The 16813-nt window shown below is 46.8% G+C and overlaps 1 protein-coding gene across 1 annotated transcript in view; it reads left to right on the top strand.

Moving 5' to 3' along the window:
• Positions 1-75: 75 nt before the first annotated feature.
• Positions 76-16813, top strand: part of SLC20A2 (solute carrier family 20 (phosphate transporter), member 2) — a 30508-nt gene continuing 13770 nt past the window's right edge. Inside the window, exons 1-7 of the mRNA XM_010079431.1 lie at positions 76-625; positions 5159-5299; positions 6490-6575; positions 7870-7966; positions 9943-10059; positions 10762-10965; positions 12053-12641. Of these exons, the coding sequence (XP_010077733.1) occupies positions 337-625; positions 5159-5299; positions 6490-6575; positions 7870-7966; positions 9943-10059; positions 10762-10965; positions 12053-12641 (1523 nt within the window). The 5' untranslated portion in view covers positions 76-336. The remainder of the gene's footprint in view (positions 626-5158; positions 5300-6489; positions 6576-7869; positions 7967-9942; positions 10060-10761; positions 10966-12052; positions 12642-16813) is intronic.

The raw sequence follows: 16813 nt of genomic DNA, 5'->3' as shown, positions 1-16813 counted from the left end.
CGCCCCCCCCCCCTTTTTTTTTAATTTTCTTTTAATTTCTTTCTTTCTTTCTTTCTTTTTCTTTTCTGTTGCAGAACAGAACGTCGCCGTTGTACCGGTTTGGGAGCAAAATATGGAATGTGTTTCACTGCTGACCGAAGGCAGCCAAATGAACAGTATTTATAGTAGTTTGAAAATCAGCAGTTAGCAGTTTCTTCACATTCTAACACTACCCAGCACTTTCCAGAGAGAACTCATTGTTTACAAGAAATCTGCTTTCCAAATCCGTTACGGTGCCCTCCAGCCTTGACTATTAACTATTTGCAAAGGGGAAGCTCATCTACGGTTTGGGGCAAGATGGCGATGGATGAGTACCTGTGGATGGTCATTGTGGGGTTTATCATTGCTTTTATTTTAGCCTTTTCAGTCGGGGCGAATGATGTTGCCAATTCCTTTGGAACGGCCGTGGGCTCTGGTGTCGTTACTTTACGCCAGGCTTGCATTTTGGCTTCGATTTTTGAAACCACTGGCTCAGTATTACTGGGAGCAAAAGTAGGAGAGACGATTCGGAAAGGTATCATCGATGTTAACCTCTACAACAGCACTGTCCCGCTGCTGATGGCCGGAGAAGTCAGTGCCATGGTTGGTAAGTGATACTTTCCTGTTCCAAGTAACGCTCGTTGGGTGTCTGTCATCCTGTTCATCCTGAATATTGTTAATTAAATGTAAGTCTTCCCATCTTCTGGACTTGTGTGCCTGGTTTTGTGTGAATGATGGGGTATGGATTCCTTTTTTAGTCTCCTCTGGTTTTTAAAAGCTTGTGTTCATTGACGTTTGGTTCAGCCGTTTAACTAACAGAAGAAAAAATCTTTCACATAATGGATCGTATGTAGGTATTCTTCAGGTACTGAAAAAACTTTTTTTTGGAGATTTTTATGATAGTAAATGGAAAATGTGTGAGCATAGCTTTTGTGACTACAGAAGATCCTACAGAAACAGCAGTTTGCAGTGAATATGTACAAGAAGGAGTTACTTAAGTAGTTTTAAAAAAAATTACAGAAAATCTAAACATATTTGCTTAAACTGATTGCCTAGTTGAGCGATTGCAATTGATCATACACTTCACCCTGGCCCATGGCAGAACTGAAAGGAGCAGCACAGCCGGATGGTCACACGTGTAAGGTCTTTCTAATTTTTCTGACTCACACCGACAGCAGTTCTGCGTACCTTAGGGTCTGCTCCGCGTGCTTTTGTTTGCTGTTAAATTAATCTGCGTTTAGAACAAACAGCGTGTTCTGAGGTAAGGCACCGTATTTATTCTTTGTTTATATGCAAGAGGCTTTGTGAGCTTTGGGAGAGCTTCCTCCAGGATCAATAGCAAACCTGTTTTAAAGGGCAGGAGAGGGCAGGAAGGAAACCCCTTCACTGGGAGAGGCAGCTGGGGCGAGGGGCCAACCCGCCCGTCCCACCACCACGGCTTCGCTCTGGCAGGTCCGTGGCATCCCCCAGCCCTGCAGCACACTGGGGTGGCATCACTCATCCGAGCACGGAAGCGTCCTCTGTTTGAAAGGGATCCTCCACTCAAAGGTTTTCCTCCTCAAACCTCCATAAACTTGGTCTAAAATACGATTCCCACCTTCCCCTCTAGCCTCCGTGCCGTCTTCGGGCAGGACCTGCACGTCAGACTGGCAGATGTGTGCAGGGGTCCACTGAATGGGGTTGTTTCCCCATTTCTTTTGGGAAATGGGAAAATTTTGCCTCTCTTTTAAATTTTAATGGAGCCAAATGGACATTGGGTGCCGGTATCTACTCTTGTCCGAGGTGGCTTTGTGCGCGTGAGAGCGGGGAGGTGGATTCAAAACACAACCAACGCTCTTGGGCACCAGTGTCAGTTCCTCTTTCCCGATGTGTCTCAAGGTCAGCTGCAGGTTTCTGGTTTTTCCCTCAAGCTGTAGGGTGGCTTCTTAGCACCGCTGCACTCGCATCATTTACCCTCTGCTTCCCGAGACAGCCCCAGCATTTCCCACGGGCGCGTGCCCAGGAGCCGCGTACACCCTCCAAAATGTGAGTGACCTGCATCTCCTGACCTTCACGTTCCTAATACTCGCGGTCCCCGCTGGAGGAAGGGTCCTTTTCCTTTTCTGTATCTATTTATGGCATCCTGATCCTGGCTGGCCAAAGGTCTAAGTCTCAGATACCCCCTGTGGGGGCAACTGGCCAGAAGCTCAAAGAAAACAACTTATTTGCATGTGTATTTACATAAGCCTGTGTGAACTTCATGACCAGTTGCATTCCCTTCTCCCAGTTAAGGGCATTAAGAAGAAATTCCACATTTTAAATCTCTGAATTAATCGCAAGTTACAAACTGCAGATTCCCATTTGTTTCCTCAAGCCCATCTCCAGCATTTCTCTGGATGTACAATATTTTTTCCTGTGTTTTCTCTGAGCCTTCCTGTGTGTTTTCTCTTCCTGTTTCTGTTTTCGCTCTGCATTTTTCCCCTCTGTTCTCTCATGCATCATGATCGTGTTTTTGCAAATGGACTTCGCTTCTGAATTTCGATGAGGCTTAAATGAGTCAACAGTCTGGGAGAGACCAAAAGGCACTGTCTCCTCTTTCCAGATGTTGCCGGGAGATCCTTTGATCCTTGCAGCAAACACCAGATGATGATTTTCAGGGCGACCTCCTCTCCTAAGAGAGAAGGAAGCAGGGAGCAATGGGATTGAAATTTTAAAGTGTAATGATGTGTAGCGTATTCAGTGGTGTTTGTGAGGCAGTCGGGACGTTAGGGACTGTTGCTCTCAGGGGTGAATTGCAGAACTTCCGTAGCATCACCTAATTGTCCCATTATTGTCAGGAATTGCCCAGGTGTTGTTCTAGTGGTCCTGCTGGGAGCTGAACTCAGCAGCTGGCATGACCAAGGGGATGCCACCGACAGAGAGGACATCCCAGCCAGGATTAGCAAAGCACAGCACGAACCCGGTCTTGCAGGCAGCATGGTGCCCGACAGCGGCTGGCGGCTGGCACCCAGCGCCGGAGACCCAGGAGGATAAACGGCTGCGGTGCCTTCAGCAGCAGGGAGCATGAAACGCGCCCCGAGCCCAAAGCCAGTGCTGGGAGCTCTTGGTCAGGGCAGTCTGCAGCCAGCCCTCTGCAGGAGACAGCGGCCAGCAGGAAAGGGTGCACGGCCACCAGGTCTGCAGGGTGACGGGTCTGAATGCAGGACCTGTGGCAGGTCTTAGTTTTGCAAAGATAAAAATGGGGCACATGCGGTTTACATGAAAGAGGAGCCAGAGCTTTGATGTAGGTAACGAAGGCTTTGCAAGCCTCAGAGGAACGGGCTGCTCTGGCTCAGTTTGTGTTTTCTTCTGTTCCTTAATGTGCTTCCTTAAACTTCAGACCACACACAGTCCTTCCTGGACCCTCCATCAGTCCCCAGCCACCTTCCCTCTTGCTCTCCTGTTTGTCTAAAATGTAAAGTTGGTTAAATCAGAAATAGTGCCATACTCCCTCTGTCCCCGCCCCAACAGAAACCCCAGCCCTCGCTGCACATTTGCAGTGCCGCTGTAGCTTGGTTGCATTTTCCCTATTTTTCCAGACCGGGCATTTTGCAGTGACATGGCTGGCTGATCTGGTCATTTGGCTCTTTACGGGTGCTACCATCTGTTTTCTCTTTCACCTCACTTCCACTCGCTGGTCTCGAAGTTCATGTCAAAGGTTTCAAAGTGTATTTATTTTTATTTTAGTACAGGGGAAGAGGAGCCAAAAAATCAAAGAGCAGGTGTTCCGTGTTCAATCTAGAATTTCCAAGAGGGATAGGAGTACCAGTTGTTTTGGGATGGTGTCCCAGGAGAGATCAGTTTTACAACCTGGTTGACTTCCAAACGTAGCCACATGTGATGCCAGGAAATCACCGTTTGCAGATGGCTCCCTTTCAAGACCTTCAGACCATCTTCTCCTGTTGGAATTAAGGATGGGGGCTGCGATTTTGTGTACAGTGTATGTTCGGTGACCTTGCTTTATCACCTGTGTCTGCTGCAGATCTGGCACGAAAATACAGGATCTCTCATGGCAGTTTGGTTGCTGCCGGTGGGGCCTCCTCACGCATGAAGATTTAGTCTTAAGACCATGAAGTCTTAAGATGAAGAAGACACCTTTCTACAAGTTGTCTAATAATTAGACAAGACCCCCAGACAGCTTGTGTCTCTGCCAAAATGATGCTGGTGTCCTTGGGTTCGCCCCGCTGCAGGAGGTGCAGGGAACCTGGGTCCCTGCAACGTGAGGATGAGTTGGAGCGTGGCACTGCGTGCTCGAGGGCTGTGGGCTGGTCTAACTACGCAGCACTGGGACTGAAAACAAATACGAGGCATCCCCTGTGGTGCTTGGGGTCTTTTTTTTTTTTTTTTTTTCCAGTCTTGGCAAACATCCTTCCTTGGGACAACTGTAGGGACACTGGGTGCTGCAGTTGCTCTGTAGACCTATAGCCACTATCCCTTGGTTAGTTACGGGATCTTATTTCCTTATGCCACAGATATCTTTGGCTGCTCCGTGACTAAGATAAACCTTTTCTGCAGTTTTGATTTTCTCCAGTGCCGCAATGAGCTGCAAATGAAGGCAGTGAGAGTCCCTATTCCCTCCTCGGTCCATTTATCCTGTAGAGGACTCCGGACGGCCACCCACCACTGAGGAGAGGCAGAAAAACTCCCTGCCCTATGATTTGAGCCTTTCTCTGGGAGCTTCTGGATTTAGGAGCATGGGTAGTTCATTAGTGAAAGGGCGGATGCTTCCTGACACTGATCACTTGGAGGCTTCCAGGTCCAGCTCTCAAGAGCGAGGTTTTCTGAGCATGACGCAGACTGCGAGCAGTTTGTGTTTCCAATCAGACAGGCTGGAAATGCCGAAAGCCTTCAAAAAAGGGCAGAACTGCTGTGCAGGGTAGAGAGCTGTTAGTAATAAAAACTCTGTAAGACGCAGTGTTCAAAGCTGCTGTTAAAGCATCTCAGTATCAGCTTTTAGAGACAGAAGAGGAACAAAACTCTCTTTAGGAGATCTCTGTTGTGCGTGTGGAGTGTAGCCAGTGCTCGTCAGAGAACATGGGTACGTGGCGAGGAATTTTCTGTGTAACACTATTGTTACTGTTCTTGTTTATCCTGTATGGTTTTTTATTTTTTCTTTTTCTAGGTTCTGCTGTTTGGCAGCTCATTGCGTCATTCTTGAAACTCCCAATATCGGGGACCCATTGCATTGTAGGTGCTACGATTGGATTTTCCCTGGTTGCCATCGGCACGCAGGGAGTCCAGTGGATGCAGCTTGTCAAGATTGGTGAGTGCCGCTTCCTTTTGTGCGGGCGGGGATGTGTGCTGTCTGCAAAAAAACCATGCCCAGCAATCTGCTTTGTGTTGGTAGCACTCCCTCCTTAAATAATTTCCTACCCCAGTCCCATCATGCAGAAGATGCTCGGATGCTGCTGGGTGTCTCCAGCGGAGAAAGGGGTAAGGTGCAACTTGCACTTTCCCAGCATTGTCCCTCACAGACATGCTTCAAGGTGACATTCCTCCTCTTCTAATTCTTTTCGTGGCGGCTCATACCACCTCGTTCTGGCTCTCAGCAGCGCCAGCCATCGTGTGAATGCCCGCAGTCATGTTTCTCCACCCACCAGCTGCAGGGCGGCGAGTGCTGGGCATACAGCACATGTTCAACTCACAGCCACCCACTGCCAGGATCAGCACAGCCACGCAGGGATGTGAAGGAGTTCTCATTATTATTTTGGAAGCCTTGTAGCCAGAGTCGCAGCCTGAACCCTCTGTTAAGAAGGATTTGATGCTGATGGCTCAGAAATAGAGTTGAGCTTTAGAGAAGTTGGAGCAATGTGCATTTTTTTTTTAAACTCTGGTGAAAGCAGAAAAGAGATTGCAATGACAACAGAATCCATCTGTTAATCATGCCACAAACAATAAATCACTCTGGATGAGATTTCCAGAGCACTGCCCTAATCCGGTTTTATTGAAATCAGTGGGAGTGTTGCCACCTACTTCAGTTAAATGAGTCCTGGACACTTGTAAATCTGGCCTGCAAAAAATGTACGCGGGGTATTCATTGCAGCTGATGCTTCTGTGGCATTTTGGAAATGGAGACGTACCCTGTGAGCAGCATGGCATCCTGCGAGATGCAGTTACTTGCCACTTGCTTGCTACATTCATGGTCATGGTGATGACAAAATTACAGGGGCTCTCTTGGCCCACTCTGCGTCAGGAAAAAAAATATTTCCTGATTTATTTGATTGCTAAACCTGCAAAATTGTCTGGAAGTGTTTTGGCTGATGTTTCTAATAGTGCCTACCATGACTTTGACCTTCCTAAGCATCACTGGACTTTGTGTTTCACCAGTTATAACTTTCATTCTGGTTGTACAAGAACTGTTTGAAATTTACTGCTCATTGACTGCTTACTTATTTAATTATTATGCAAGAATACTGTTTATTTCATTTCCATTCTGTCTTTTCTTTAACACAGTTGCCTCTTGGTTTATTTCCCCACTGTTATCTGGCTTGATGTCTGGAGTCCTCTTTGTGCTGATTAGATTCTTCATTTTAAACAAGGTAAAGGAACCTCACCGTTATAACGAGCGCTTGCTGTGTTCCAGCATCTCATGGGAGTGCTGGCGTTTCCACTGGGTTGAAAGTTTGTGGCTTTTTTTTATAGCCATTGGAACTGTATTTGCTCGTAACAATTCTAAAAGCTCCCAGTAAGTAACTTGACAAGTATTTGAGGCTTAGAAGGTGCGATGTAATAATTAGTGTTGTATATGCTGTTACATTGAGGTTGCTTCTTTATTAGTACAAACTTGTTGGCGTTGACTTAGCCTCATGATAGCTGTTCTGTTGTTTAAACAGCAAGAGATCCTTGGAGATTCTCTAAGTGGTATTTCATGGTTGTGGAGTTTAAACTTTGGTTTTCTAGCTCATCAGGCATTAGGAGATGGGCGTCTGTACATTTCCTGGATTCTCAAGAAACCCGAATCACTGGGTTTTAGTGACCTCAGTCAAAACTGGCAGCTCTGAGGTAACATCAGTCCATATATCTCCAGTGTAGAAGACGATTTGTTTGCCACCCAGCATGGACTGGAAACTAGAATGCTTTTATCCGCTCTTTCTATTTCTCTCGCACCACTCAACTTGCTAAAATGGGGGAGTGCAGCGCATGACAGTGACCTAAAATAAGGGACACTATATTAGCAGTTACATAGGGAACTTAAACAGATGAGGGATTAATTCTTTTGCTATAAATAACACCACCTGTAACCTCAGCTTCATCATTCTTTATTTCTGATGTAAATAAACATCAGCAATAAAAGCAGAGGCTAAATTTGAATTTCAAGTGACTCAAGTTGCATAAAGGACGAGGAAAAGTTCCTCTACTGCATTCAAAACCTAACTTCAGAAATTAGTCATCAAAATCACATGAACTCTGGTACAAAACCCACATACTTTAATGTTTGAGAGGCAGGAAAAGTTCAAGCTAAGGAAATTGTCTTCTGCTTGCCATGTGGGCCATTCACAAAGATCTGAGAGCTTCTGCCCTAAGCAGGTAGCGGCTTCTGTTGTGTGCGAGCATCTTGGAGACAAGAGAGGTAAGAAAACACAGAAAGAAACCTGTCCCCCGGTCACCCGGCAGGTCTACAAGTACACCCTGTCTCCCTGGTTCCCATTGACAGGGTCAGTGTTCCCCAAAATGCCGATGCTTGTGGGTTTGGCTGTGACAGGCAGGTCACCAGCCTTTCCTCACCACCCAGCTGACCAGCACTGACTGGGGAGCATGTGGTGGTTCATGCTGGCATTAATCTGGTAGAAGATCCAGCTAATGTTTCCTTTCCCCCCAACAATTTCTATGCAGGAAGATCCTGTGCCCAACGGTCTCCGCGCACTTCCAGTGTTCTATGCTGCTACCATCGCGATTAACGTCTTTTCCATCATGTACACGGGGGCACCGGGTAAGTGAGCCATCCGCAGCGGGAGGCATGTGTGCAATCACAGATTCACGGGATGGTTTGGGTTGGAAAGGACCTTAAAGACCAGCTAGTTCCAGATGATCTTGAAGATCATCTAGCCCAGGTTGCTCCAAGCCTCACCCAGCCTGGCCTTCAACCCCTCCAGGGATGGGGCAGCCACAGCTTCTCTGGGCAGCCTGGGCCAGTTTTTGTGACTGGCCTCTGTAGAGGAAGAGGAAATGATGAGCTGCCAGCTTTGGCTTCGTAAATCCGAGCGTGCATTGAGCTCTCGAGGGCATTCCAGATATGTGCGTCAGGGAGGGAAGGTTCGGAGCAGGCGGTAGGAGCAGGTAGGCTGCTTGCACTCACTCTGACACCATAGCTCCACTGAAATCAACTGAGTCACTGTTCTGGCACAGAGCCTGTTAATTACATTTACTTCTTTATTTCCCTTCAATGATAAGAAGCCCTGAGCCTGTTCCTGCATTTAATGCATCTTTTCTCTTGGGTGCTGTGTTTTCATTGCAGCTCCAGCAGAAGGAAAGGCTATATGTCATTTTCAGGACTTTATTGATGTTTATATTCTTTATATTTGTATATTTTACAGGCATTTATATATTTGTGTTTATATCTGAACTTGTATTTTTATATTTGTGGGTTTATATTTATGCTTACCTATTTGTGTTGCTATCGCTGCATTTCTATGTCTATATTTAAAGGGGTGTTTATTTAAACACTCGCAGGAGAAGAGTCCAGAACAAAGGTGTTCAGTGCTCTTGACTACTCTGTCAAAGAGTCTGGTCATTAAATGTTATCTTTAGATAACATTGCCCCAGAGCCATGAATGATTAGAGAATTGAAGACTCCAGAGCACGCCCCTGAATTAAGAAAGCAGGGTTAGCGAGTGACCTTTTCTGAATGGAGATTTGTTTTCTCCAAAACCTGACGTGCTAGATGTACTAGATAAAAGCAACTGGTAACTCTATTTGATAGCAGAGCATTCCTGACATCCATAAAGAGCTCGAGAGGTTCCCACTTGGAGGGTAACATAACTCAACTGTTCCTTTTTCTTAACTCAGAACCCTGCTTGGCTCCGTATCCAAGACATTTCACAGTAAATCAGCTGCGTAACCAACATTTCCTCATTAGTTGTATTGCAGAAGTAGGTCAGGCACTCTGCGGTGACTCATTAAGCAAAATAAATGAAATAAGAATCTTAATGTCCCTTCTGTTTCAGCTTAGCAGTCTCTAAAGTGGGTGAATAAAAAGGTGGGACTTGGGTTTTGGCACTCAAGAAATACATATTTGCTCTCCGAGGGCTCTGTCCTGGCAACATTCACTCATAAGGATGAATTAATTAATCCCGTGGGTTTCAAGATATGCATGTGTGGGTTCGGAAGGTCGGAGTCCAAGCTCTTTCTTCATTAAGGGTCTGATCGTTTAATTGAATAAGGGCAAGGAGCTCTGTTGGGGAGATACTTAAAGAAACACGAGTTATTGATGTGATTGCGCTCGGTAGGACTGAAACCTCCGCTCTCCAGTGGTACACGAAGCCATTAATCTAAGCCGTTATCTGCTTACGATAAGCTGAGCATCAGGCTTTATTGGCCCGAGCAAAGGGCAGGTAAATACGTACGCTAATGGGCAACGCAGTTTCCCATGCATTAGTGTCTGAAATCACTGCTCACTTGTTTTAGCAGCGCTGATGGGGGAGTTTTGCCCCAACTTCTTCGGAAATAAGGTCATGGTGGGTGACAGAGAACCCGAGGACTAAACCTGCAGAGGCTTGCTTGTCAACTAGACCTCTAAATACTGCGCTAGCTGATATATAGATGTTTAAAATGATCAGCTGCTTTATGGTGGTTTTGAATAGATTGGGAACCCAGGCTTTTCTGCCACGGACTGCTCTTCCAGTGCCTGAGATGATGAAGTCCTGTTCATTTCCAGCTTGTTTGAGTTTCATTTCTTTATCTTCACAGTCCTGGGACTGGTCCTGCCGATGTGGGCCATCGCTCTAATGTCAGTCGGTGTATCCTTAGTATTTGCCATCTTAGTCTGGATTTTTGTGTGCCCCTGGATGAAGAGAAAAATAGAAAGTAAGTAGTTGCTTTACTAACTGCGAGTGACATAAAATAATGGAAAATTTTGTTTCAGAACTGGAAGTGCCCTGGAGAGGTCTCCTAGTCCAGTCCCCACCCACAGGCAGGATATGCGTAAAGATTCCTCATGTATTTGTGTAACCTGCTCTTACAAACCTGCAATGGTAGAAATTCAAAACCTCGTTAGGCAATCCATTGCAGTTCTCACTTCTTCCAGCATCTAGCAGAAGCAGGAAAATAAATCCTGGAATATGATCCAGTTTTTATTTTGTTAAGGAAATGTTAAAGAGAAAAAAAATATCTGGCAGAATGATTATCTTTAAGTGACTTCTTGAACTTTTCAGTAAGTTGGACTGATCACAGCTTTTAGCTTTACAGTGTTTTGCATGTTTGGTTTGCTGCTTTAAACAAATGCAGTGCTTGAAACACAGAAAATATTCAGATTTCATTAATAAAGCAGCTCGGTGTTTTACTTTAGTTACCGACTTTGACGAATTTCTAGGAAGAAACAAAGATGCCCTAGAATTTTCTCGGATTGATTTAGTAAAGGTAAGTGTTAGAAATGAATAAAGAAGGCGTACGAAAGGGAGCCAGGTTATTGTATCCGCATTGATCTGTGCTGGTGATGCAGCCAGTGGAAACACAAGCAGCTGGGAGGGACAGATTGGGTTTAAAATTACAGTGCTGTTGTTTCCTTAGGCCAGTTAAAGAAAGACGCTGCGCTGTCGAGGATATCAGATGAAAGTCTTGATAAAATTCAAGATGAAGAAACACCAGTCTTTAAAGAGCTTCCTGGTGCCAAAGCATCCGACGAGAGCACGATTCCCCTCACTAGCTCGGTAACAGAAGCTGCTGGGGCATCAGATACGATTGCAAATGGAAACCATCCACGTGTACCGTACGGTAAGAAACTGAGACAACACAGAGGGTTTATCTTCTCCCTTTTTCGATAGGGTTTCTTACGGGAAGTAGGACTCTGTTGTAAATGGTAAGTTAGTGTTTGGGATTTCCAGCCCTAATCCCTCTTTGACACTTGTTGGGAAAGATGACATTTTCTAGAGAGGACTTAAAAACAATTGCGTTTTGTTTGGCTGTATTTCAATTTTAGAAACAGCTGAAAGCAAAAATTACTTTCCTTTTTGCTTTAGTTTATATCCTTAATGGTGTTTCCATCCTTTTAAGCAATGGAAAAATACAGAGAACACAAATTGCTGGTGTATGAAGGTTAAATTCAGCGTAAAGATGATTAGCATACTACCACAGGAGATGAAAAGATTTGGGTTTTAGTTGACAAACGTACAACTGTTTGGAGTGTGTCCACTAGAAAAATCTCACACATTGTTTTCTGAATGTATATTTATGAGAAGTGGGCTTGCGTGCATAAAGCTCTTCTTGTTCTCCCGTGTGGTGGGATCACATCCCCCCCACTTAGTGGTCTGCTGACTTTGATGTCACTTTGCTAACATCTACTGAGCCCTGGAATTTGGTTAATAAATGCCTAATATATTCAGCTGGTTCTTACAAAATCAGATAAGCCATGATGTGAAGCCCTTTGAGTGTGTGCTTCCACTTCAAAAGTAACTAAAACTAATTCTGAATGCTGCACGGTGGAAATTCGGGAAGTCAGGAAATGGAAAAGATCATTTCTTCAGAAATATTGCATTAGCTGTGACTTGTGTCCTACCGTGTACGCTAACGGGAAGTGTATACAGTGGGAGTAGCCATCATCACATTCATGGAAATGAGATACACAACATGTTGGGATAGCTGAGGAAACGTTTCTGCAGAATGTGAACTTTTTTGCTCTCTATTTTTTTTTAAATTATTTTTTAAAGTTATGTAGATGTCTCTTAAATAGAGGTACTTCCTAAATGTGACCTCATGTTCAGTATGAAATCACAGTCAGACAACCTTTCCTGAAATACCTGTTATGCATAGACAGCATAGACACAGCCTCAGAAATAAAACCTCTCTGTCTCTGCCTTTGCAGGAAGGGCGTTTTCGATGACACACACCTCGGTGAAATCGCCCGTTTCCAACGGCACCTTCAGCTTCGACGGCCAGGTGAGGAGCGACGGCCACGTCTATCACACTGTGCACAAGGACTCAGGTTTATACAAAGACTTGCTCCACAAAATACACCTGGACAGGGCCACCGACGAGAGGCCCGCTCCAGAAAACAACTACAAACTGTTACGACGCAACAACAGCTACACCTGCTACACCGCTGCTATCTGTGGCATGCCCGTGCATTCTTCCTTTAAGGCAGCGGATACGTCGACTCCAGAGGACAGCGAGAAGCTAGTGGGAGACACGGTTTCCTACTCCAAGAAGCGAGTTCGCTATGACAGCTACTCCAGCTATTGCAATGCTGTGGCCGAGGCGGAGATCGAGGCGGAGGAAGGTGGGGTGGAAATGAAGCTGGCCTCCGAGCTGGCAGATCCTAACCGGCCCCCAGTTGATCCGGTGGAAGAGGATAAGGAAGAGAAAGACACGTCTCAGGTCCATCTGCTCTTCCACTTCCTCCAGATCTTAACAGCCTGTTTTGGATCCTTTGCCCATGGAGGTAATGATGTCAGGTAAGAGGATGGGATCTCACAAGTCAGTGATTTTACAGTTTAAATGCTTGGAGGACGGTTTGTCAGCTTGGCCCATCAGAAAGCGTACTCGTTTCCGCGGGCAGATGGTAATCAGGGCTGCAAAGCTTGTGACACTGATGTCCCCAGTGTTTCCCAAGAGTCAGGCTGCTCAACCCATGGTTTATTTTTTTTCTCAATGGTAACATCTTTTCTATCCTAAATAATTGTGCAGTAATTAGTTTAGTTCAGGTTTAATTTTGTCAAGCTTGAGGGCACTGAGACTCCCCGTGGCATACTGACCGCAGTAAAAGCACACACAACAGCCCCAGCCCTGCAGCCTTTGCAGCCTGTTTTAACTACAAGACCAGAAACCATCAGCAAATGAGAGGTTGAGACTATTTTTGTCCTTAGATGAATTTCATCTCTTGTCCCTGTTGCATTGAGAAAAGAGGTGTGTGAAGAATGTCTTTGTTTCAGTTGCAGCCACCCTTGTCGACCTCCCTTTGCTGAATCTTTTGCTGGACCCCACGAGGAGGGTCTAGGACTGTGTGAGGTGATGTGTCACTAAATAGCCCAGGGCATCGAACAAGCCTTGAAGTCCTACTGGAGTTTATAAACAGCACACACAACTTCTCCAGCTGCCACAGTTCTCTTACCAAAACCAAGGGAAGCTACCTGCGAGGAGCCCTGGGCGTGTTCCTGCGCCCCATGCGGAGCAGGGAGGTGGGCTGTGCCTCATCTCCCAGTGCTCGTTTAAGAAGCTTCCCATCTCCTGGCATGGTTCTGGGACGTGGTACTCCCTGGCAGTTTTCTCCAGAGCCACTATCACTGTTGAGTTGCCCCTTGAGTTTGGAAGAAGCCAGTGAGTTCATCCCTCAATCATTTGGCTTAAATGTGCCTGTCCTTAAACCCACGACATTAACATCATTTCCCAGGGATAAAGGAAAAGGATCATCCTCCAGGAGTCTTCCCTCCTGTTCAGATGGACCCAGACAGCTGACCAAGTCTCAGAGTTGGCCTTTGGAATGTTTATCTGCCCCTCTTTGTCCTCTGTCGCCTGGTCAGACACCCATGAAATAGTGTCTCTTCACTCACTCGTTTCCCAGCCTCTTCCCCTTCCAGGGCTCAGCTCTGTTTTATTCCATGAAGTTCAAGGCTTTTGACCAAAGGATGCGAGATCTAGTCTCAGGATGGAGCATTTGATACTCTCCTTGTCTGCACTCACATTGCTCATCTCATTGCTTGGTCTGCAGGGCCCCATTGCACCTCGCCAGCTCAGGTTGGGTGGTTTTGCTCCATCTCTGGGAACTTTGCATGTTTTTCCTTTAGGTTTGGGCTGGACTGCCTCTCCCCTAGGCCTGGAGCAATCCTCTTTGTCTTTAGTATGTGCTCTTCCCCATCTCTTGGTAAGGTCCCCGGAGAAATCTGCTCAGAAGCTCTCGTGGAAGCAGCGGTCCTTATTTGGGTTGGAGCTGGGGCCATACCGAGCCCGCTTCGTGCTGAGCCGGTGCCGTGCTAGCCATGCCCTGCCGGTGTGGGTTTCAGCATTTGCAGCGGGGCTTTACAGCGTTCATAACTTTCATAGTCCTCCTTAGGCATCTGGGCAAACGCCGTCCCTCTCGGCAAGGAGGCCGGTTATTGCTCCTCACTCGTGTCAGCCACCCCATTTAACGCACGGCTCATCTCGAAAACACTCACAGAGACGTCTCTGCCCTCCCCGTCCATCCAGCATCCTGGGAATTCAGAACAGGGCTTTCTGAAGAGCCTTCTTGTTCTCGCTCTTGTTATTACTCACTTCGTATCCACAGGAATCTGGCTCCAGGAAGGAGTCCAGGGTCCCTTCATCCTCTAGACCGGGGGACAGCGCTGCAGCTCTCTTTCAAACGGTCTCCATTGATCAAGAGCTCTGCTCTGAGCATGCTGGGCAAGAGCAAAGAGCCGTGGGGGCTGGTCCCCTCGCCCTGCAACCGGCCAGCAGCAGGTTCTGAGGGGAATGGAGGAAAAAGGACATTGCAGAAAGTTCCCAGCCTGCCCCAGCCTGTGCCTCTGCCAGTCCTTTTTCCCCGGAGGTGATGCCTGTGCATCCCCAGGACCGACATGTTCATGGAAGCATCACTTGCCTTTCCCGTGGGAGACAAGGGTGGCAGAGTTTGTTAGAAGTTCTCTGCAAGGAGGCAGTCAGTTCAGAAATCAAATTTGGAGTTGATAGGAGATGGACAGGATGGAAGGGAAGGTTTAGACTCTGTGCAGGATGATTTGTTGCATCTCACAGCCTCATTTCCTCAGAATCCTCCACTTGGGCTGGCTTGTTGCCTTGGGAATATCCTTCCCGGAAAGTTCGTATTTTTTAGTGTTTTGCAGATCTCTGCTGCTGTCACTGTGATCCTACCAAATTTGCCAGCAAGCATGCATTTTTATTAAATGCTGTTTATTCCAAAATATCATTTTAAGCTGAATTCATGTCATTGCAAAACGAAAGAACACGTTAGGTTCGTTTGCCAAAGCAGGTGGAAGTGCAGGAGGATGGTGGTGGGTGCAGGACTGGTTCCTGGTTTGCACAGGAACCCAACCTTGCAATTGTCCTGAGTTTCAGCCGAGCACTGCAAATTAAAGACCCCTTTGTATGAGCAGAAGGTTGAGCAGATAAAACACTCTGGGAATGCAGATATCTCCCCTCTGGATTGCGTAGCAGAGGCATTTTGCCAGTCTTTGTCTAGCAGAGCAGAAGACTTTTTACTGGGCTCTTGGCTCTTCAGCGTGTCGCATAAAGATCTGCAGAGCTCGAAAGGCAGTGCGCTGTTTTAAAAATAATGCAGCAGAACCTAGCTAGTAGCTCGGCTTTCTGTCCACGTTTCTGTAAGAAAGCAAGCCTTGGCAATCCGTCATCCACCGAGGGCTGCTATCTCCTCATCTCCCTCCTTCATTCGCTTTCCCTCTGCTCAGTTTAGGTGCTGCTGTCAAGCTGCTTCTCTATTTTTTCTCCTCCTTGAATCCTTAAAATCCCACTTCCCTCTGCATTTGGCATTAAGCTCCTCGCTCCTATATTTAGGGCAGCACCTCCGTTCTCCACACCTTTTTTTTTTTTTTTTGGCTTGTATCCTACATTTTCCTTCTCTGGAACTCACTCTCCTCCTGAGTTTTCTATTTGTTTTCCACCAGGCTGTTTGTTGGTATTCCTTGGGGGGACGGGAGTGAAGGGAGAAAAATTAAAAGCTAATATAAAAATTAAAACCTGCAGGTAGTTAGATGGAGCGTGTTTTAGAGCACATTAAAGCACGAGGCAGCAGCATACGGTACGGACTGAACCGTGATGCAGCTCAGAAACTTATGGAGCAGAAGTGCCTCGTGCAGCTTGGGTGGCACTTCAGTGGGCAGAAAATTGCACGGAGATCTCCTGTGTTTCATTGTTCCGGCTTTTTCCCTGGACCTGGAAGAGTTAAATGAGTATTTTGCCTTTGACTGCAGAACTAACTCCTAACTAGGGTAGCTGGACCCCGGGTTCTTCGCAGATGAGGCTTGTTTAGCGTGGTAAGGATGCTATAAAAGGATGCTGCATCTTGGCTGCAGGAGCCGCTGTGCGTAGCCGCCGGGGATGGTGTTTGGGCTGAGATCAGCAGGGATCCTGGCCGGAGCCGGTGTGTGTTCAGAGAAACCGGGAGTCATGGTAACTCCGTATTTGGGTGGCTGTGTTGTTCAGACCATCCCCTCCCGTCCCCTGCCGCAGAGCTCGTATGTGCTGTGTCAAGGACGCTGGAGCCCTTCCAGGGCTGGGACTGACTGAGCTGGGCCGGGAGCCTTGTGACACCGTCGTGCACACGGGCTGAATGAAATCTAAAGAATTTAAAATCCCGACTAAATGTGTTGGGACAGAACCGCTGGGGGGGAAAAAAAAAATGTTGTTGTTGAGCTTAATTAGCAGCAGCAAGTGAGCAGGTCCCACTGGCTCAGCACCCCAGCACAAAGGGAGCACGTCAGGTCGCTGCAAGGGCAACGGGAGAATAAAAAGGGCAGGATGGAAAAAAAGGAGCTGGGCCAGGAGCGTGACACGGGGAGAACTGCCAGCTTCCTAAATGCCTGCTCAGAGCCAGCTTTCCAGAGAGGCCGGGCTTTGCTGGCCAGCAGGGATTATGTGCATCTATGGGTGAGCTGGACTGAGCTTGTTTTCTGTAAAT

The sequence above is a fragment of the Pterocles gutturalis genome, unplaced genomic scaffold, assembly GCF_000699245.1.
Source record: "Pterocles gutturalis isolate BGI_N339 unplaced genomic scaffold, ASM69924v1 scaffold4864, whole genome shotgun sequence".
Taxonomy (NCBI): Eukaryota; Metazoa; Chordata; class Aves; order Pterocliformes; family Pteroclidae; genus Pterocles; species Pterocles gutturalis.
The sequence above is the reverse complement of the archived record's forward strand: the minus strand, read 5'-3'. Positions and strand labels throughout refer to the sequence as shown.